General features: G+C 49.2%; 1 protein-coding gene across 2 annotated transcripts in view; it reads left to right on the top strand.

Annotated features, from left to right (window-relative positions):
* CDK17 (cyclin dependent kinase 17) overlaps positions 1-13,124 on the top strand; it is a 136,222-nt gene extending 123,098 nt beyond the window's left edge. Inside the window, exons 11-19 of one of the 2 annotated variants that reach the window (XM_078860812.1) lie at positions 659-782; positions 1,557-1,677; positions 3,796-3,893; positions 4,373-4,478; positions 5,974-6,016; positions 8,620-8,710; positions 9,353-9,430; positions 9,668-9,806; positions 12,621-13,124. In XM_078860812.1, coding sequence (XP_078716938.1) covers positions 659-782; positions 1,557-1,677; positions 3,796-3,893; positions 4,373-4,478; positions 5,974-6,016; positions 8,620-8,710; positions 9,353-9,430; positions 9,668-9,771 — 765 coding nt within the window. In that variant the 3' untranslated portion in view covers positions 9,772-9,806; positions 12,621-13,124. The remainder of the gene's footprint in view (positions 1-658; positions 783-1,556; positions 1,678-3,795; positions 3,894-4,372; positions 4,479-5,973; positions 6,017-8,619; positions 8,711-9,352; positions 9,431-9,667; positions 9,807-12,620) is intronic. The other variant, XM_078860813.1, reaches the window with a different exon arrangement.
* The last annotated feature ends 8,402 nt before the right edge of the window (positions 13,125-21,526 follow it).

The following is a 21,526-nucleotide window of genomic DNA, read 5'->3' as shown; positions in this document are numbered from 1 at the left end:
TGTCTTCGTACGATACAAAATAAGTTCTACATACATACAAACCCATGGTGGTGCCACTGGGCATCAGTGCAACACGTAGATTGCTGACTGACGGACAGTTATCCCAAGTAACAACCTCTCCTGGTTAAGGATTATGCATTCAAAACCTCAGAGCTGGTTTTGTCAGTGTCCTCTGACTTTTGAAGCAGCAATGTTTGCACCGTGGACTGTGCCCTGTGCTCCCAAAGAACAAATCTTCCCACAATGCAATGTGCCAGCAATATTTTATAATAATTGAATATCAATTAGTTGATTTCGTAATCCTTTTTTTATTATTCAAGGGTTTGTCTGTTACCCAATAGTATCTGTTACCCAACAGCTACTATTAGGTGATTATTCATACGCCAATTAAAAAAAACTGTTAATCAGAAAGTTTTTAAAAACATTTAATTCTCATTTGGCTCCATGGTGTGCAGTCTCCAACTCTCATTATCCACTCTCTCTCCTGACCTCTCTGTGCTATGAAGAAGGGCATTACCCCAAAATGCCGCCTATTATATATTGTTGTTGATGAATATAAACCACACTGTTACCTGTCCATGTGATTACGGTCATCATTATTATTACTACTATTGCTCGTGCTGCATGTAGCTCAGAGTGGGGACTGCTGCCTTTTCAGATCTTCCTGCTGCAGCTGCTGCGTGGGCTGGCGTACTGCCACAAGCGCCGTGTGCTGCACCGCGACCTCAAGCCACAGAATCTGCTCATCAACGACAAGGGCGAGCTCAAGTTGGCCGACTTTGGTAATCCGCTCGCTCCCACGCCACCGCTGCCCCCCCCCCCCCCTGCGCCGGCCACCGCCGCTCACTCGGCACCGACCGTCACCCGCTCGGTGTATGTGTGCACATTGAAGTTCTTTCATAGCCAACAGTGCGAATCGGAGGTGCGCACCTTGCACCGCAGTGGACGCTGAGGCCAGCTCACCGAAGTCTCCACACTTTGAGACTCTCACCGATTACCACGGTTGGGACCTTTTTGCCAGTTTCAAAGTATGAAAAATAAGAATAGGTTTTACCCTTTCTGGCAATAAAACAGAGGAGTGTTAAGATATTCAAACAACAAATATATATCTTTTGCAAGGCATCAAGCCTACATGAACCTCACATACTTGTGGCAAAACATGCAAACAAACATGCTCTGATAATATATGCATTGTCTTTGCAACTGATTGGCCTACACCAGGTAAAACCTATTCTCATGCATACGTACATACTCGTCACCACCGCACTGCCCTTGCGCCGGCCACCACAGCTCACTCGGCACTGACTGTCACCCGCTCGGTGGACGCTGGGGCCGTCTCACCGAAGTCTCCACAATTTGAGACTCTCACCGATTACCACGGTTGGCTACGTATGTATGTAGGATTTATTTCGCACCATACATAGCCAACGGTGCTCATCGGTGGTGCGAAAGAAGTTCAACAAGCATACGGTTGCAGAATGATCCGTTATATAAATTACAAAATGGAACCCTTCCCACAATGCATCACGGCTCGCTCGTGTCTGCGTGTGGCCCAGGCCTGGCACGGGCGAAGTCGGTGCCCACGAAGACGTACTCCAACGAGGTGGTGACGCTGTGGTACCGGCCGCCCGACGTCCTGCTCGGCTCCACCGAGTACTCGACGCAGATCGACATGTGGTGAGCATCGCCCTGGGGCAACGACGCAGCGGCAGGAGGAGGAGGAGCTCTGCCACGGAGAACGAACAACTCGACTCGTGCGCCAGTGACAAGACTGTGTGGCCGTAAATGGGGAAAAAAGAAACGATGTTATTGGTGACGTTTTCGGGCAATGGGCCTTCTTCATAACACATGTAATCTTATATTTTATAGATCTATGTAGCGCCTTATTCCAAGACGCTTTATGGCAATTACAGTATTTCCTTGTTATTCACGAACTCGCTGTCTGCAACTCGCATCTGGAACTCTACACCACTGCATCGAGATTAAAAAAAGAATGAGATAAAGTGATGAGATATTATAAATTGCATGTATTTAATAGTTTAAGTATGTATTTACGTCAGGCAATTTATTAAAAACATAGTTTTTTGTAGACCAATATCATTATACGCTTCTCCGGAAGGTATCCCTCGTGGATAACGAGGAAATACCGTGTACAATTGTGTTTAAAATAATAGTGGTTTAAATAATAAGTGGGGTTATTAAAAAGTGGTGGTGTAGTAATGGCCATCATCGGCCGAAATGTCACGAATGACATTTTCCCCATTTAAGGCCACAGTGTTTGTGACGTGTGCGTTTGTTCCTTGTGCATGTGCACCGCTGCCAACACGGCATCATCACGGAATTGCTTCCACAAATACCGGGGCATGTCACTATTTGACCTTGCAATGAAGGAAAATCAAAGCTTATGGGGCCATTGCCCAGGATTAACTGGGGTGCGAAATTAACTAACACAAAGCTCGCAAATGACTAAATTGGAAGAAAAAAAAATCCACACCGCAACAACATGGCCCCCCCACCCCTCCCCTACTGGCACGCTCGTGCACATTTACAGGCCAGTTCTGAGTGCACGTTGTAACAGGGACAGCTGCCACTGGTGGGTGGGTCCCTTGGCTAGACTGTTGCAGGGCATTGAAATGATTGAGATGAGATGTAAGCCGCTAAGAGTGTTTGAGGCATTTAACCCTTTCCCGTTCCGAGACGTCTGCAAGTCGCAGAGCGTTGATGTTACGCTCACCGTGGAATCTCTGAACCTGGTTCACGGTTAATTTTATTTAGAGAAGCGTAGCGCCGCTGTTTTAAAAACATTGTACTCACCGCAGAGAACCGTAGCGACACGACCGCAATCTACGATAGCTCATGCAAAACTGTGCCACCCGCCCTCCAGCATGGCCTTGTGGGAGCCTCGGTACCGATAAAGTTATTTTAGTTTTTCTTCCAGTTTCGTTTTGATGACGTACACACTCGTCATCGGAACGGGAAAGGGTTGTCCTCTACATGCAGATACAAATCCTTATCCCACCTCATGGGAGCACAGGGGCAGTGCCTGTGTCTGTCAGTGGCCCTGAGCCAGGAGTGGAACCTCTCCACACTTGCTTCGTGGGGATCAGTCTCTCTGTAAGAAAATCGCTATTCACTGCAAAACAAAGTGGTACTTTACGTATCTACCGTGGAGTGATACATACTCGATCAGCCTTCCAGTTGTGAGGCATGCTGCCCAACCAGGTCATGGAATCAGTGTATGATGATGTCATATGGAGGTATGGCAAGATTTGACAGCGTGAAGTTAAGCTTTGAATTCCAATCAAGAGCCTTTTGGACATTTTGAGTGAATTTCAGAGATGTTTCTGGGGAATGAGTCACAGTGGAACAGATTTTTACTCCAAATTCCGTTATTTGCTGTTCACCACATTTGTACCATGCACTGCCCCTCTGAGTCTGCGCATCTCCACGAACTATCCTCAGCGGCGTCCATGTGACACCTCTCATTAGCACGGTTGGCTAAGTACGGTGCGAAAGAAGTTCATTGTACACATGGCGTCTCCCTCTGAGTCACGTCCTTTCTCTAAGACGTCGGCGATCATGGCCCTCCTTCCACTTATACTCCTGTCCACGACGTTACTCAAGAACATTGCGTCAGATACTCCCAGTCGCATACAGTTGTCCAAATGAGCTCGTGCAACTCAATTGTCTGTCTCGCACCCATCACTTTCCCAGCCGAAAAACATTACGTTCCGAGCCTCGTTTCGTTCTCATACGATGTCGGGCCACCCCCCTCCCCTCCCCCTCTCCTCGCAGGGGCGTGGGCTGCATATTCTTCGAGATGGCGGCAGGACGACCCCTCTTCCCCGGCTCCACCGTGGAGGACGAGCTGCACCTCATCTTCAGGATGCTGGGTAATGCTCGCGCTGGGCACACGTGCGCGTGTTGCTGCTGCACTCCCCCGCGCTGCTGCTCTCCCACGTGTTGTTGCTAAGCCGCACGTTGTTCGAGCACCTCGTGCCGCACACAGACAGCTGCCTCTGGGGGTGCCCTTTTTGAGATGTTTGAGATGAGATACTGATGCAAGTCGTTTATTGTGCGCGCTCGGAAGTGCGTTGGGATGCCCCATCTGGGACCGCTTAAAAGGGCTCTCGATCAAATATCATGATGTCCGACTTGCTGGGCGCTGACACTTGCAAAGCTTCCCAGCACTGTTGCCATCAGCTGAGATTTAAGCTCAGAAACTTCCAATTCTGAGTTGAGCGCTGAACACGGTGCCACCCTGCCTGAAGGACAAACAAGGAAGATGAGCGGTAACTGCAGGCGATAAACGTGTCATGACTTTGACACACGTCTTGCCGCGCGCCGACCGTCGCTTGCATTCTTGCTGCAGGCTCGCCCAGAGAGGACATGTGGTCGGGGATTTCGTCAAATGAAGAGTACAAGTCCTACAACTTTCCCAAGTACCGCTCCGAGCCCATGATCACCCACGCGCCGCGGTACGTATCCTGGCGCATCCTGCCCTCTTGCCACTGGACTCTCTTTTGAGGGTTTTTCAACCCTCAAACGAGAGTGAGGGCAGTGGTGCTCTCTTGTCTGTGCATGCCTGAGCTACCCGTGGGGAAAACTTCACATTCCTCGTGGCAGGGCTCTATCCACCCCCCACTGTTATTTCATTGACCACTGAATGCATGGCTGAGTCACCCCCCCCCCCCCCCCTCAAGCCGGGATTTTTAAATTGCGGCCGTCTGCGTGCAAATCGCGTTCCGTGACCTCAGGGCCACATGGCATGCGACGTCGGTGCAATAGGAGTCTGACTAAACTTACTAAAACTAAACTATTTTTATTTGACCAGGTAAGGCCCACTGAGCTACACAGCTCTTTTTCAGAAGCAACCTGGCCACAAATGATAGCTCAACAAAGTGGCTTATCGCGTGAAAATGTATAGCAGCCAAATATTCTGAACGCGCGTTGATTCCAAATGAGCAGAGAAAAACCACAGGACCAGAAGAATAATCCACTTGATCACGGGGAGAACGTGCAAACTCCAAATATACAGGATCAAAGCCACGACCTCCTGTATACCAGGCGAGGTAGTTAACATCTCGCCACTGTGGCGATCTGCCATCAGTGGGGCCGTTTCAAACGTTCCTCCCGGTGTCGCCGCACGATTTATCACCCGAGCCAGGCGGCCTCCTTCACAGGCTTCATGTCCACACCATCGAGCGCGACCACGATCTGGCAGCAGCAGCAGCAGCAGGTTGAGCGAGGCCGTCCCCTTGTTCCGGATCTTGGTGTAATTACCGTGGGCGGAAAATAAACAAATAAATAAATATTCAACGCGAGTTAAATGCTCTTATCACGTGTGAAAACGCAGTGGACGAACCTCTGTGGGAGGAGAGAAGACATTTTAAGACCCAAGGGCAGTGCTTCGACTCGGGCGTTCTCCCCATGACTTCCGCCAAGGCTTCAATGTAAATGCCCCCTGTGCCAAAGTGTGAATCGAACTCTCGTGTGCCCCACCAATTATTCGCGTTGTGCTTGTTCACCAAGGAAAGCGTCGCTGAGTCTCAAGGCTACGTTTCAGGAGGGTCCTGCCAAAATTTTGCAGCAAGGGGGCCATGTTGCAGTAATTCCAAATTGAGTAATTTGCAGGTATTTTATATTTTTCAATTAGGATGTTTGGTCAATGCCAGTTACATTGTAAGTTTTTTTTTTTTTGCTTTGGGAGAAAACCGGAGAACCCGCAAGAGACTCATGCAGAACAGGCAGAGAACAAACAATCTATGCACAGAGAGGCACCCGTGTCAGGAATCGAACCTATGTCCTTGTGTCAGGCACAAGTGTTACCCAATGTGCCACCCCTGACGCCAAATGCATCAACGAATGAGCGCGCAATTGACTGTCAAGTCGGCGACGTTGAGTCTTGCTCACCGCACTGACACGCTGAGTGTCGCTGACGGCCGCACGTGCGATGTGTTTCTGATTGTGCAGGTTGGACGTGGACGGGCTGGACCTGCTCTCAAAGTTCCTGCTGGTAAGAGCGCCGGCGCCGATGGTGCGAGCGGGCGCCTGTAGTACAATAAAAGCGGACTGCGACAGGAATCGCCGATCTTGCTGATGTTAACCAATCAAATGAGGGGGTGTGTCACAAGACTACCCGATCCAAGTATTGCTCGCCAATTAATAGATCACCAATCAATCGACATTTTCAAGATGGCTGCCCGATGAACTTTGAGTTGGGTGCCGGATCGACTGGGCGGAAACGATACGACGATTAATCCCGATTCACGAACCACAAGGAGTTTATATGAGCAAAATGACACGCCCCCTTGGGCGAACACCACGCCTACTTCCATACACGGGCATATCTCTGGTGATTTTGTCGGGTGTCCGATTTCATTGTATTACAGCGCCTTGTCGCGACGGACATAATGCGGACACTGTTGTGATGCATATAACGACCGGTGTCGTGGAACCAATTACCGTCGTTAAGAGTGGGGGTTCTACTGTATAGGAGGAGGTAATGATGGCACAGCCCTACGAGTGCTCGCTGACGCCACCGTTAATGGAAGGGCCTCCACTGGAGGGAGCTCTGGAGAGTCCCGGCGAGAGGGTATTTGACCGACTCTTACGCAATGGCTTGGATGTCGTGGGAGATGTGAGTACCCACACTTTACCCGACCATGCGACTTGTCAGTCGACTAACTGCTCTGTTTGACGCGTAGGCTTTCGTGACCAATGTTATCCACAATAAAGGTTAGGTCGCGGAAATATAAACGTGTTGTTAAACCCGCCACCACCCGACTAGTAAGGATTGTCACATAAACAAAACATGCCAATTCGTTGCTAGTACAGCACACCGGTGAGTTGGAGAGTAAACCCACAACATTCACAATTGGAGTACGACGTTCCGCTGCTGATTACAACCAGCATCATCAGGCGATTAGCCAGAATTGTGAAGACGTCTTCCTATTTTTGGTATGCCATTGAGTAAAGGTGATATCATCATATCATCACCCTGAGCCTATCAGGTGCAAAACTATTGTCTCAACCGCCGCGCCGGGAGATTGAACCGGCGACCTCTGGATTGCCGAAGCCCAGCCTGCTGACCATTGTGCCGCGGAAGCATCCCTGGCCACTTGTATTGTACACGTTCATTGGCCAGCATACGGGATCACCTTGTGTGTGCGGAGGGCACATGGGTTTGGCCCACCACGTGGTTCACGTTGAGTGTGCTCGGTGGGGCCACCTCGTGTATTCTGGAGGTTGGGCAAAGCGTTTACGGGCCACCCGGCGGCGTCCTACGGTGTTGGTCCCGTTGGACGTGTTCCATCGGGGTTTGACCTTTAACCCGAATACGCATTTACAGGTATAAAAACAACTATTTGTTTCACCCACAAGTTACTAAAGCTGAACTAAATTTTTATTTTACTTTACCCAGGTTAAGGCCCACTGAGCTGTATAGCTCTATCTCAGAAGCGACCTGCCCACAAACGAGAGCCCAATGAAGTGGCTTATCATGTGGAAATGTGTAGTAGCCAAATACTCGAAACGCCTTTAACACGAAGTTGATAATTCGATTAATTATTCCATGTTGAGCATCCATCGAGTAGTTTTTTTTGCCAAATGAAGTCTGTTTGCAGGTTAGACATTGTAGGAATTTGGGTATAAAAGCAGTTCCACGACTTAGGATGTACATTTGTGACACTTGAAGCATGTGTATATTTACAAGTATCATCATGACGTGGTGTTTACTTGGACACAGTGTATATCATAAATTAGGGCTGGAATTCAGATTTGGAAAAAATCATTTGTCCACTCGTGTCGAGAAGGAAATCACAGTTCACAACAAAAAACATCCTCGATACATTCGTCAATAACACTGTGGTCTTAACAAAAATATATATCTCAAAGGCGACGTTTGTGGCAATGAAGTTTCTCCATGCCATGGAGGCAGTGTTATTGATTAATGTGTTGTTCTGGATTGAATGATTAACGACAGCACCAGACTCGTGTCTGAGATCAGCAGCCATGCTCCCAAGCCAAGTTCAAAACTCATGCCCAAAGAGCAATGACCTCATGCCATGACGTCATGCTACAACGCAATGATGCAATCCCCACACCATGTGACTCCCCCAACATGGGTTGTAGTTCTTTTAATTATTATGTTCTCAATGAAGGGCAGTTGCTCATAGAATAACGCAGTGTAGGACGTACCTCAGGCAAAACGGACTCTTTCATCTGCGCTGGGTTGGTGAGGGTGCATTTAGTTGTGTGCACGTGTATTCCCATTGATGTATTCCCTAAATTGAGATGTACGTTCAAAAACTGCCATTAACTATCAATAAGACGTACGTCATGAACCGATCATTCTTGCCTTCCAAAGCACACCCCACGTGTGTTATTCTTATTATTCCCACGATTTTTTTTACATTTGCCACCGAGGTTTGCCTTTTTTTTGCCGAACTTGCGATCTGCAGATTTTCTAAATCAAATGAAACGCGGCCATTATATTTGCACGCTTGTATGTGTGCGCGTTGAACTTCCTTCGCACCGTACATTGCCAACCCGTGCTAATCGCCGCCCTGAGTGAGACTTGCGCATCTCCCCCCCCCCTCCTCCCCGTGCTGTTCCCAGTACGAAGCCAAAACGAGGATCTCGGCGGAGGATGCTCTGAAGCGTCCCTACTTCAAGAGTTTCGGGGAAGAGGTGCACTCCCTCCCAGACAGTGAGTGTGGTGCCATGAGCATCGTCTTACCTTACATTTGCGCTTTTATCCAAGGTGCTTTACAAGGGTTATGAGTGGTACAATTAGGGTAACTAAAAGTGATGCGGTTAATAGGGACGGGGTATGGGGAGGGAGGTTTAGTGGGTACAGGAATTACGGTGGGTGCCTAGGGATGGAGGGAAGGATGGGCCAGTAAGAGGAGGTGGGAGTCTTGAGGGAGGAGCGGAAACTCGACAGGGGGACGGTGCAACTTGCTTCGTGTGGAGGGGGAGTTCGTTCCAATGCAAGGCGCAAAGTAGGGAAAAGGAGCGGAGATGGTGATTGTGTGTGAACGGTGAGGAGCGGTGGGAGAGATTGAGAGCGGAGCGGGCGGGAGGGGACATCAAACGAGACGAGGGAAGCGAGGTAAGGTGGGTCGTCGTCGTCGTCATCGTCATCGCAATCGACCATCAACGCCACCGTCATCAACAAGATTATCATCGTGGTCGTTTTCGTATTGCACGATATTCAGTAACAGCAAAAAAAAGTTGTCACCTCCGATTAGCACGGTTGGCTACGTGTACGGTGTTGGAGCATCAACCCCCGGTTCTGCGTGCGTGCGTGTGCGTGTGTTCCCTCCCCCGTATTTCCACTCGTGCTCAGTCATTTCAGTGTTTGCTCTGAAGGAGGTGGAGCTTCAGAAGGACCCTGGCCACAGGATGTCCTCCTACCAAGAATCTGGTAAGACAGACACCGATGGCTGTGAAGGTCCCCACCACCACCATCACTCAGTAACCTCTCTCCACACAACAATATATCTGCCTCCCCATGAGTGAACTTTATTAATTTTTATTCATTTTCAAAGCTTCTGCAAAAGTCTGCTTTGTTCAACTGTCTTATCTCTTTCATTTCCCTTCAGCTCTCATGTGTGACTTCTTCCCGTTGTTTTTGTTTCTCTCGTTTGCTTTTGTCTGGTAGCATTTCTGGCTGACACCTCCTCCTCCACCTCCACCTCCACCCCAATTGACAAGCACCTTGGCATGGTCACTAGCCGCTCACTCTATCAGTGCACCAACAGTTAGGATCTGCTCTTCGCTTCAAGACATGCCCTCTGCCGGTAACAGCATCTGCTAACGCACCGTTCTCTGCGTTTCGTCGAGTCACAATTGGGAGAAGGGAATTTTGCTGAAATGTTCCTTTTGCTGCGCCGGCGAAAACGCTTACAAAGTCAACGCGTCGTTGCCGACTGCAGCGAGCCCCTAAGCCCCTGGTGGACGACGTAGTTCCTATGGCAGGGGACGATGTACACGAGGAAGGTTGTGTATGTACAATGTAAATTTAATGGGGAGCTTAGAGTGGCACTTTCCACAAACGCAATCGACGACTACGAATAATAATAACACCATGTAACATCATTTTAGTCCCTAGGTAGTAAGTGTAATGTTTTAATTGTTTATGCCTAAAAATAATATAAAATCGCTATTATTCCCCACACACTTTGCTTTTGTGACCAGGACTTTATGTTAAAGAAAGGCACATGCACACCACGTTTTCTCATTGAAAATAGGTAAATTACTAAATATCACTGTCCTGGTCACAAAAGCAAAGTTTGTGGGGAATAATAGCCATTTTCTGTACTTTCGAGGCATAAGCAATTAGGAAATAACAGTTACTACCGAGGAACAAAAAAAAATGTTGTTCCACAGTGCACTATCAAGAATGAGGGTTTGGACACCAGGGCTGTTCAGCTGCCTTCGAATCACAGTGCAGAGAATGAGACTCGGTTGGTCCAGCATGCCGTGTGGCAGCGGCATCGCTCGAACACTCGTCCCATCCAGTGGTCCCCTTCCACCCCACAGATGCAATGGCCGTCAAAATGCGCCACGGAGGTAAAGTCGCCAAGCGACGACTCCAGCGCCGTCGTTAGACGTTGCGCCTTTTGACTGAACGCTTTCTTAAGCCGTCAATTACACATTGAAGCGGGATATGAATCTAATTGAATCTAATTGAATATGATCTGACCTGTTTGGTAAATTGGAGTGCATCGTAACGTGCCAAAAATATATGAATTTTTTGTATTGTGCCGATTACATTTTTTATTGTTTGGGAGTTATTACACCGCAGGACAGTGAAAGATGGTGACAAATTGGGGAGGCCTTCATCCAACAGAAGATTATGGCTGATGATGATTTGGGAGGATATAAAAGCAATGGTTCATATGCTCGGTGCCAGGCTTATTGGAGTTATAATCAGGGTTAGAGAGAGATGCAGGTAAATTGCAAATGTACACGGATACACTTGCACTTGGAAACAAATGTTGAATTGCTGTGCAAATGGATATCAACCCTGGTGTGTGACCTGAAACGGGGGGGGATAATACCGGGACACGGGGTGAGCACAACTACTAAATTGACCGAGAATATAAAAGCGGGTCTGAGCCATTAGCAGACACTCCAGGGCTGATAGGCATTCAAACGATTTGAATCGTGGCCTTGAATTTTGCAATGGCAAGTAAACAGACCAACATGCACACGGATTTGGAAAGCCTCATTTATTTTTCGATTTAAAGCTTTCGTGACTGCAGGGATTCATCTTCTTGGTTCTTTCGGTAAAGTCACGTAGAAGGGAAGTAATAAAATAATAAAAATAAACATAATAAAACAATTCTCACGACGTTTCGGCCACAACGCAAGCAGCCGTCCTCAGGTGAAAACCAGGTCTGTCGAGGCGACAGCGTCTGAATGAAACAGCACACAGCTTATATATATATGCTCCAAGCACGTGTGCTGTTTCATTCAGACGCTGTCGCCTCGACAGACCTGGTTTTCACCTGAGGACGGCTGCTTGCGTTTTGGCCAAAACGTCGTGAGAATTGTTTATTATGTTTATTTTTATTATTTTATTACTTCACTTCTACGTGACTTTACCGAAAGAACCAAGAAGATGAATCCCTGCAGTCACGAAAGCTTTAAATCGAAATTTAACCAGCACTGTACGTTTTAGGTGAGCGCAGCTGACTGGCATGGCTCCAGAGGTAGTTCAGAGGCGCCATCTTAGCCGGGCGCGGTGTTGGCTATGCACGCCTGTGATCCAGCACTGTGGAGGCGAGGGTTGGTGGACCACACGCAGATGTTGTGAAACTCTCTTCCCATCGTCGTTGAGATGCCCATACCCTGGCTTGCAAGGAGAATGCAGCGTGGCAAATGTGGACCCCACCTGTTCCCTCTGTATGGGGATCGAGTGTTGCCCCCCCCCCTTGCACGCGTGAGTTTTCTCTGGGTGCTCCTGTTTCTTCCCACACGTAAGCACGCGTTAATTGGCCGATGACACCTTCATATATAGAGGACCGCAGAGGCTGTGCATTTCATAGCACCTGCTCGTTGCATGTCGGCCTTCCCGCTTGTCTGTGGTATCCCTCTCGCACCTCTTAAGAGTGAGCTAATACTGCGCGGCGTGTTGCGAGTTGAAATCATAACCGCCTTTCAGAACCGTGATGGTCGTCTGCTGCTGGTCGTAAGAAATGCATAATTGTTAAGTGAGAAAAAATGCTTGGTAAAGTAATTATAGATGTTAATACTGCATGTACAGTGGTGTACTTTTCACAAGACCATCTTTGATTTAAATTTGTTATACAATTCAGTTCCATCCATTAATTCACAAATTGCCCTCCCATTATTGACAACGTCACCTCGCGTAACAACAGGTTTCATAATCCAAAGGTTTGACCCATGTCAGTCGGCGATCGTAAACCCCTCTTCCTTGCGTCAACAAACACAACGTCGATTGACGCATCACAAACGAACGTGGCCCGAAGAAAAGAACCGCCGAATCGTTCGCCTCGTGACCTCTTCTCCGGGGCGCGGCGATGTGCGCTGGCGTGTATTCGGAGGTCCGTGGCACTAAATGCACGATGCTTGTCATTCTCTCGCAGCGCACGGCAAGAACAGAAGACAGAGCATGCTGTTCTGAAGGCAGAGAGAATGGATCTGAGAAACGACGACCGCATGGGCCCAGAAGGCATCTGCAGATCATCTTCCCCCTTGAAGGCTTTTTCCTCCCGTTCTTCGAACAGTAATCACCCTCTGCGGGGACCCGTGGCTGAGCGCTCGTCGTCCAGACCACTGCACAGTTTGTGGTGGTAATGCTTTGTTATTTTACTTGCTCCTCCTCCTGCGTTAGCGTGGCCGAGTTAACCCCCCCGCCCCCCCCCCCCCGGGGTGACGCGTAGCTCACTGTGAACGTTCGTCACGAGTAACGCGTGCAATCGTGTTGTTGTTGTTGTCGTTGTCGTTGTTGTTTTTTCCTCCCGTCGCGTGTCATTCCTGGTGAGTGCGTCGCGCTGCCGAACGTAGCCCCACCCTCCAAACCCCTACACCCCCCACGCCACCCAACACTCTCACACCTCTCACCACACCCCCCACCCCCCACACCACCCACGCCACCCCCACACCACTCCCCACACCCCCCACACCACTCCCCACACCCCCCACGCCCCCACACCCCTCACACCCCCCACACCCCTCACACCCCCCACACCCCCCACGCCACCCACACCCCACACCCCACACGCCACCCCCACACCCTCACACCACTCCCCACACCCCCCACGCCCCCCCCCCCACGCCCCCCACAATCCCCACGCCACCCCCACACCCCCCAAACCCCCCACCCCCCCCACCGCCCCCAACCCCCGTCCTCGTGACCGCAACCTTCACATAGTGACGAACGGCCAATCCACAAAACTCTTAACCAAAATGCACACACTCTGCCGTGATCCACATTTACCCTTGGCTTACACACAAATCCCATGCACCGAGGCGTAATCCTGAGACTCCGAGTCCGCTGTCTTTGGTTAATCCGCCTCCACAACCCCAAACCTGAGCCCTGAGCCATGACCCCCTAATCGCAACGTGTCACCTAACCCACATCCCCTCGCCCCCCTCTGCCCCCCGTCGCCCCCCGTCCTGATTGTCAATGGCAGTGAGTGTGCGCGCTAATTTATTGTCTCTCGGCTTCATCGAATGCTCGATTAGCGAGCGAGCGTCAGGATGACCGCGGGTGCCAGGTTCAGGTTCCGCTGATGAACTTGGGGCAGTCGAGAGAAGAGAAAAGAAAAACACTGTTTGTGCTTCCTAACAACTCGTTTAACGAATGGCAGCGGCGGTATTTTTGAGTATTGTGTTTGTCGTGTTTGCGTGTCTTCTCATAATTATATTTTTTAAATTCTGTATAGTCTTGAGAACTTGAGGGAAGGTTGTGGTTGGTTCTTTGTGTGTGTGTGCGCGCACATTGACTGTTGGGGATTATTTTTAGTTTTTTAAACCAGTGTTGCTCTCTGTTCGTTTCTGTGTACAGAATGTACAGTGTTTGATTCTTAACGATCGTAAAATATGCAGGCCGGTCATATATGAAGTCGGCTTCGTTGTTATAGATCACATTTACAATGTTCACGGGACGTTAACATAACCGCTCATTTGCTTCATAGTCCAAACATTTCTACGTGAGAGTGGTCAGATGGCTTTGTCCAAATGACTTATTGTAGGGGGTAGGCATTAGGGCATGGGGTAGGCATTAGGGCATGGGGAGGGGAGGGGAGGGAAACGCAAGGTTTCTTACGGGGGAGTGAAAGTATTTTTGTGATGTTTTTATTAACGGTAGCGTAACATCAATTTGTACGTGATTTTATGCGGACGATTTGATCTGAAAGCAGATGATGTCCATTTTTTTGGAGAAAAATGTAACAATGATGCAAAACTTCGTTACCCCCCCCCCCCCCGTCGCCACCACCCCCCACTCCCAAAAAAAAAAGTCCGTACATTTTTTTGTGAACCACTGGTAGTCGATGGGAATTATAAGATTTGCATTAACAGTGCAGATGCAAATGACAAGACGCGGGGAGGGGGGGGGGACAGCACTACAGCTTGCCGCATGCTAATACGTATTTTTTCGTGTCCTTATTACCGTACTTTACTTGGTCTTGTTTGAAAATAATTTTGTTAGGTTTATTTTGTTGACTTTACAGTAAAAAAAATGTTCTCTTGAAAATTGGTGTAATGTATATTAGAAGAAGAAGACACTAACTTTATTGTTCATAACTGTAAAAATAATAAGTTTGATTATCCAGTGTAATATTTTGTTGTCAAACTAACTTATTAACTTTCTTAGGTTATTGCTGTTTCAGTTATGTTTTGTCCTTTTTATAACACTCCAAACCACCCCGACCAACTGCGATCTGGGCTCGGTACATTATTGCATCCCGCCAATCAACGCCACTGGCCAGTTGCTCTCTAGAATGCCTTTTTATTCAAAACTGTCATTTTAATCTTGCCTGACCCTGACCCTGACCCTTCTCAGGCCATACCAACGTCTCTAAGTTCCCATAAAAAATGTTTAAGTAGGCCCAGTGATGCCATCTTATTTGCTTGGCGCTGCACTTAGGGGAAGCGGTCTTTTCATGCAGGTCGACCTCCACAAATTTGTGACCAGCGAAGGAGGTCACCATGACTTGAAATCATCCACGTGTCAATCGCTAGGCCATGGTCAAGAGGCCGTTACGGTCTGCGCCATATATGCCACCGCCTTTCTCCATAGCTTCCTTCCGCAAGATCCCACTGCTGTGGTAGCTCGATAATATTGCGGCAAAGTACTGCATGAGGAACAAAAAAAATCTTGCCTAACTTTGCCCACTATTCCGTGGATAATCCGATGTGCAACAACGTTTTTCTAATATAGAATTTGCACACATTACAGCCGCTACTACACCGGCCTCGCCTAGACTCCTGCCCCAGCAAAGGCGCACCCCTCTGTGGGTTGGTCACTAGGCCTCAGTGGGTAGGGAGAAGGATGGGGTGGGGAAGTAAAGGGGGTGTATGTATGTATGTTGAACTTCTTTCGCACTGTACGTAGCCAACCATGCTAATCAGAGGTGCGGGGGAAGGACAACAAACTAAACACAAAAAGCCATTCTTAAGAAATTAGTTTTCAATCTAGATTTAAAAGCGTATAGCTCCAGTGGCTTCCTAACATGGGAAGGAAGAGCATTCCAGATAGCCTCAGAAGCGCATCTGAAAGCACGCAATGCGGTGACTCTCTTTGTCCGATGACCAGCCAAAAGCCCCTGTAAGGATGACCAGAGTTCGCGTGATGGTTTATGCTCCTTGACGAGATCAACAAGGTCCATTTGTGGCAAGCACTTTGTTGAAGGAGTTCGATCTCATAATGAATTTGTTGGGCAACCGGAAGCCAATGCAGCTCAGCGAGCACTGGATGGACATGTTTGGATCTTGCAGTACCCCGTCACGACACATGCCAAAGAGTTTTGTACACGCTGCAGCTTGGCAATGTTTTTGGCAGACATCCCGTAGAGCAGTGAGTTGCAATAATCGAGCCTTGTCGATATGATACGATACTATACTACACTCCACCGTGTTGGTGCGTAGCATAGTAGTGGTCGAATCTGTCGTAGAGTCCTGATATGAAATTTGCAGGACCTGACTATATTGTCCACGTGGTGATCAAACGGCACCATACTCTGGTCGAGTTTGGTGCCGAGACTGTTGAGGCGAGTAGAAAACTGAATCCTGGAGTCTCGCGACCGCCACGCATGATCCCTCCCACACATGTTTTCGCCCGAGCCTGAGTGCCAACCGGCATCTTCCGTGATCGTGCGGATGTAGGGCTGGAAGAAGAACCGACCAGATCCACAGCGCAGCCACGCGCGAAACATTTGCAACAAATGACGGTCACGGTCGGGTCGGGGTCGGCGTTTCCATAGGAAGATCGTGGCACAGCGGGTTTGCGGAACTCGAGTAGCTAGAACAGGAAAGTCAGCCTGTCAGCAAGCACTCCCTTTTTTGCACGTCGGATGCTGCTGGCTTTCGACATTGTCGTTGGGCGTGTGCAACGTCTGTTTGAGCTCTTGCACCTCCTTCTCCAGATGCTGCTTCTGAAGGCTGGTGTAGGGCATTGTGCTAATCAAAGGTGTGCTGCAGCCCCTAACCTAGCTTTGTTCTCCTCTGGTTCAGCTGTTGGTCCAAGTCATTCATGTACTCCAGCCGTACCACCACCGCCTCTTGTAGCGAATCGCGCGCATCCATCAAGATTTCCGACTTCGCCTCCTCCATCCGCGAATAGCACGACGAGCGTGTCCTGTTACAATGATTTAATTGATAAAAAATATGAATGTTTACATTAAGAGTTACACGACTACACCCGGCGACCTGCTGCTCTACGCTTGAATGCGGCGCCACATTCCAAAATCTGGTCACGTGCGACGCAGCGCACTCTGCCACTGAGATTTGGTAGTGACGAGGTCAGTGGCCCTGATGTACACGTGGGTCTCTTTTTGGGACTGTCGGTCCACGTGTTCACGGTAAACCCAGGGATTTTCCCAGGCAATTGGGAGGGGTCTGAGGTCTGGCACGCTTCGAGTTATTTGTGGCCACAGCAGGTTCGTTATCCATCGGGTGTTCTTTATTTAAAATAATGTGAAAGTTATCAAATATAGCTGAGAGCTACCCAGCCGTGCCCAAAGCACCAGCTCACCCATCCCCTAAGATAATTTCTGATCACTGGCTCCGCCCCCTTATACAGGTAGATAACTCTCCCTTAATTAATTATTCCATAATTAAGTCCAGCTGTTTCCCAATTACCTCACTCCCTGGGGAGTCGGCCACACCGCCCAAGCAATCATCCTGGGCCCAAGCAACCGTCCTGTGTGTGCGTGCAACATCGCCAACAAACCGGCTAACCTCCTCCCAATCCCCACACAGGTGTGGGCCACAGAATCACAACAGAAACATAGCACGCGTTGTGTTTTGTGGCCGCCGCGTGAGCCCAATGTACCGAGCTTAGATCGTTGGAAGTTCCGGGCGGGTTGGAAATGATCTGTACCTCCAATCTGCCATTGACTTGAATAGTTGTTGCTTGCTTTTGGGTGTGACAGTCGATGTCTGGACGATACAAGAGCCAGTATAGACGTGCAGATGCTCTGAAGAGATCAGCAAACCCAATCGGCCTTGTGAGTGCGTAAGCTGTGTACCGGGTTGTCTCCCAAATGTGAAGCTAAACTAACGAGATAATTTGAAGTCGCATAACCCCCCCCCCCCACGTGATTTTCGGGCACATTTTCGAAGTGCTCGATAATGACGTCACAGCTGTGATGGCGCCTTTGTCACTTTGAAGCACGTGCCGATAACCCCGTGGCCCCCGACCTCACCGAGGCATGTGGCGGGTGCATTGTGGGAGTTGCTCAACGTTTGACTTTGTGAAGCCTCAGTGTGTGGTAGCTGTTGCCACCTGTTCCTGGTTTTCCCAGGATCGGCCTCTTGTTGAGGTAGCTCTCCAGGAGGGAAATCTATAAATCTTTCGAGGACATTAAAAGAGTTCCGTTTTTTTGTCAGCTGCGTAGAAATGCGCCACTCGAGGCAATGCGTTGACCTGTAGTTCTCACTTCTTCCCGGTATTGTGAGAGATTTCCCCATGCTGTCTCCTCGTGTTTTCTAACCTCAGAGGTGGCAACCATTGTGATATGGATGGGAATTTTAAAACCATAGTGGCGGCACACAGTCCCCCCACTCAGGAGTCACGAACATTTAATTGGCACGTGAATACAAATTACTATCTCGAGCAGAGCTATCAGCCGCCTCATTGCATGGATGGATATTGTTTTGATATTGTAATAAATTAGCTCTCACCTGCTTCTTTCGGGCTGCATCTTGAATGACACCGCTGTGCCGCGACCATTCGATTGTGCGTGGCCGAGTCCGTGCCCAAGAAGCCTTTTGTCACCCGTCGGCAGGGACCGACTTTGAGTCGTCGTGGATGCGCGGGCAATGTGAGATCGGCGAGGACCGTATCCTACAACAGGGTCTCTCGGCCGACCTGGCACAGAAACTATTGCTGCCTGCAGTGATGGTTTCAGGATACGGTCCAACACCCCGAACCAAGAGTAGCTTTTCCTCGGTTGTGCTGTGCATAGCTCTCCAGTGTGTGTACCGTACGTTTGTGGAAATTGTTTTGCACCGTACGTAGCCAACCGTGCTCATCGCAGGTGCGTGGAAGGACAACAAACTAAACGCAACAATCGGTCCTCAAGAAATGAGTTTTTAATCTAGATTTAAAAGTGCATATCTCCCAGTGGCAACCTGAATTGAAAGGCAGAGCGTTTCAGATGGCCGCAAAAGCGCACTTGAAAGCGTGCAATACGGTGAGCGTCTTTGTTCGATGGCGAGCCAAAGGCCGCTGCTGTGAGAATGACCAGAGTTCGCGTGACGCGAATGATGTTCAGTGTCTAAAGATCCAAGTTCCCGGCATGTCGAGGGAAATGTAAGGCGTACGTGCCGAACAATATGCGCTACAGCCAGGAAACGCATCTGAGATGCTACCTGCCAAGGCTGTTTAGACACTGAATTTCACACCCCTGAATGCACCCATTCACATTTTCAATGTGATTCGAGTCAACAATTTTGTAATTGTTACATTGCAGTTGGTAGAGATAGATGGAAACATAAACACAAATAGAGTAGCTGTTACATTATTCATTACCAGGTGATAGCCCATGTTAGACAAGTCTCTTGCAAGAAAGAGCGCAGGTTACGGCTTCAAGACTCCCTCGGTATTCACCGCATTGAGCTCGGGACCAGTGAGCACCGTCTGGTTAGGGTCACACAACCCATCAGGGCCATCAGACTGCAGGCTGGATACATCATTGAGCGGCCTGAAGAATGCTGACAGGATACGTCGGGCGAGATTTAGGGCGGTCAACACAAGGCTCGGGAATTTTTTCCTTTGCAGAAAAATGACGCATTCATGAATTTGTCGTGCAAGTGCTGAATTGGCAACTGGATAAATACGACACTGTTTCATGGTAACGGAGGTCCAGGGTTAATAATAGAGCAGTTCTATATTGAGACTGTGCTCCTCCAAAGGTGGACAATTTCTCGTATACGAGTCCTTGGACTTCAGAATTTAAATGTATGAGAGTGGACATTGTGTCAATGGAACAGATGGAGATGTAAGTGGGAGCCTCGGGTGAGCCGATTCACAGCCCAAGCACTCGTGAGGATGACGGCCATTAGCGTATCAAAATGTGTGCTTTAAGAAGCGGCATTCATACTTCCAGGGAGATAACCCATTTTGCTATCGTTATGGTCACCATTATTAACACGGCCGCGTTAATGATGGTGAGGGTCAGTGCATGATAGGGTGCCCTCGCCTGGTATGCAGGAGGTCGTGGGTTCGATCCTGACCCTGACGCCTGCTGCTGTATATTTGGAGTTTGCATGTTGTTCCCGTGGCCATGTGGATTATTCTCCCGGTCCCCCGGATTTTCCCTCTACGTTTAGAAATAATCCGTTCAGAGCATTTGGCTGCTATACATTTCCACACGATAAGCCACTTCGTTGAGCTATCATTTGTGGCCACATCGCTTAACTGGTAAAATAAACAATTATTAGTTTCAAGGAATGTGAGGACATTTCGAATAGAACCAGATTAGTAGGCTTCAGCCCAGAGTCTCGATTCAACTGCCTCCGAGTAAAATACCCCTCTCATCTCTCACTGGTCCAACCACTGGGAAGGGGCTTCAGTGAAGTGTGTTGCATTTTCAGAGAACGTAGTATTAGGCACACTTTCTCATGCACGTTTGTGCTAAATATTGTATGTATAACCATTTAGGCAGCTTCAGTGGGTGAGCAGTATTCATTTTCCAAAGGTTTCTTTGAGAGATAGCTCTGAAGTGGCTTCCACCTTCAGTTCCTAAAGAAGCTCCCAAGGTGTAGAGCGAAACGTCGGACATCGTGCCGAACAGCGGGCGGCACCACCCGAAAACGCATCGGAGAGCCGTGCAGCATATCCCTAAAAACCCACCGAGCCAGCTCAAGATGTTTTTTATCTGTACTTGCTGATCAGCAACCTCCGAGTTGACCTAAATTCCTGCGTGGAAAGTTGCGCCTTACCTGGGTCACTTGCCATGCCTCACAGGGTGGGGAACAACAACACGCGGACGAATGCCGACAGCGAGGAATCTGTCAATGTTTAACCACACAGCATATTTAATTTCACGTAAATGAGGAAAGTAAGTGAATCTTGGTTGGCCCTAATGCAGGCGGCCGTGTGCGCATTGAATCTTGGTAAGTTTGAGGTTAGCCTGAGCTGAGACCGTAACGCGAATGGCCACGTTTCCACGATCACTGGCAAGTGAGCTCGCCCACCCAAGGGGCATTCCTGGACCACCGCGAGACTTGATGAGCCACGGGTCCTCTGCCGGGCTCGATTTCTCTCCCACCTGTGTCCGCCGCTGTCCGTTGTTATTGAAGACAAGTTCAGTAAAAAAATTGCCGCAAGCTTGGGTCACGTTCTAGGTTACTTCCAATTTCTCGTCTATTTGTAATTTATTGCAGTGTTCTGTAAAAAAGAAAAGAAACCATGGCCCTGAAACGAAACCGTGGCGAAGGACACCGCTAACGTCGCGTCTTTGCGTTGACTCTGCCCGTGGGTTGTACGACAGTGTCCGCTGGTTGCCGGGCTCGGAGCGTGTGGCTCCCCTGTTTTACAGCGATCAGGCCGGCCTGACGACCAGGGCCAGGTGGTGGGCCCGGCAAGGTTGCTGGAGTAGGAATTTGACCGAGCCCAGGTGGTGCCCAGTTTACAATGGAGTGGGGCTGGCTCACTTCTGAAAGCAGTGGAAACGCGGCGGCGGCATTAGCCAGCCCAGTTAAGTGGGGTGGAATTTCGCCATGGAGAAAACGGTCCTCCCCCCGAGGCATCCACCTGGGAGTAAGCATCGATTTGTCCACCCGCAACACAGACGGGCGCCTTGATGCCGACTTACTCCTA

This window comes from Lampetra fluviatilis, chromosome 11 (assembly GCF_964198595.1).
Source record: "Lampetra fluviatilis chromosome 11, kcLamFluv1.1, whole genome shotgun sequence".
Classification (NCBI taxonomy): domain Eukaryota; kingdom Metazoa; phylum Chordata; class Hyperoartia; order Petromyzontiformes; family Petromyzontidae; genus Lampetra; species Lampetra fluviatilis.
Note: the sequence above shows the minus strand (reverse complement) of the source record. Positions and strands in the feature narration are given on the sequence as shown.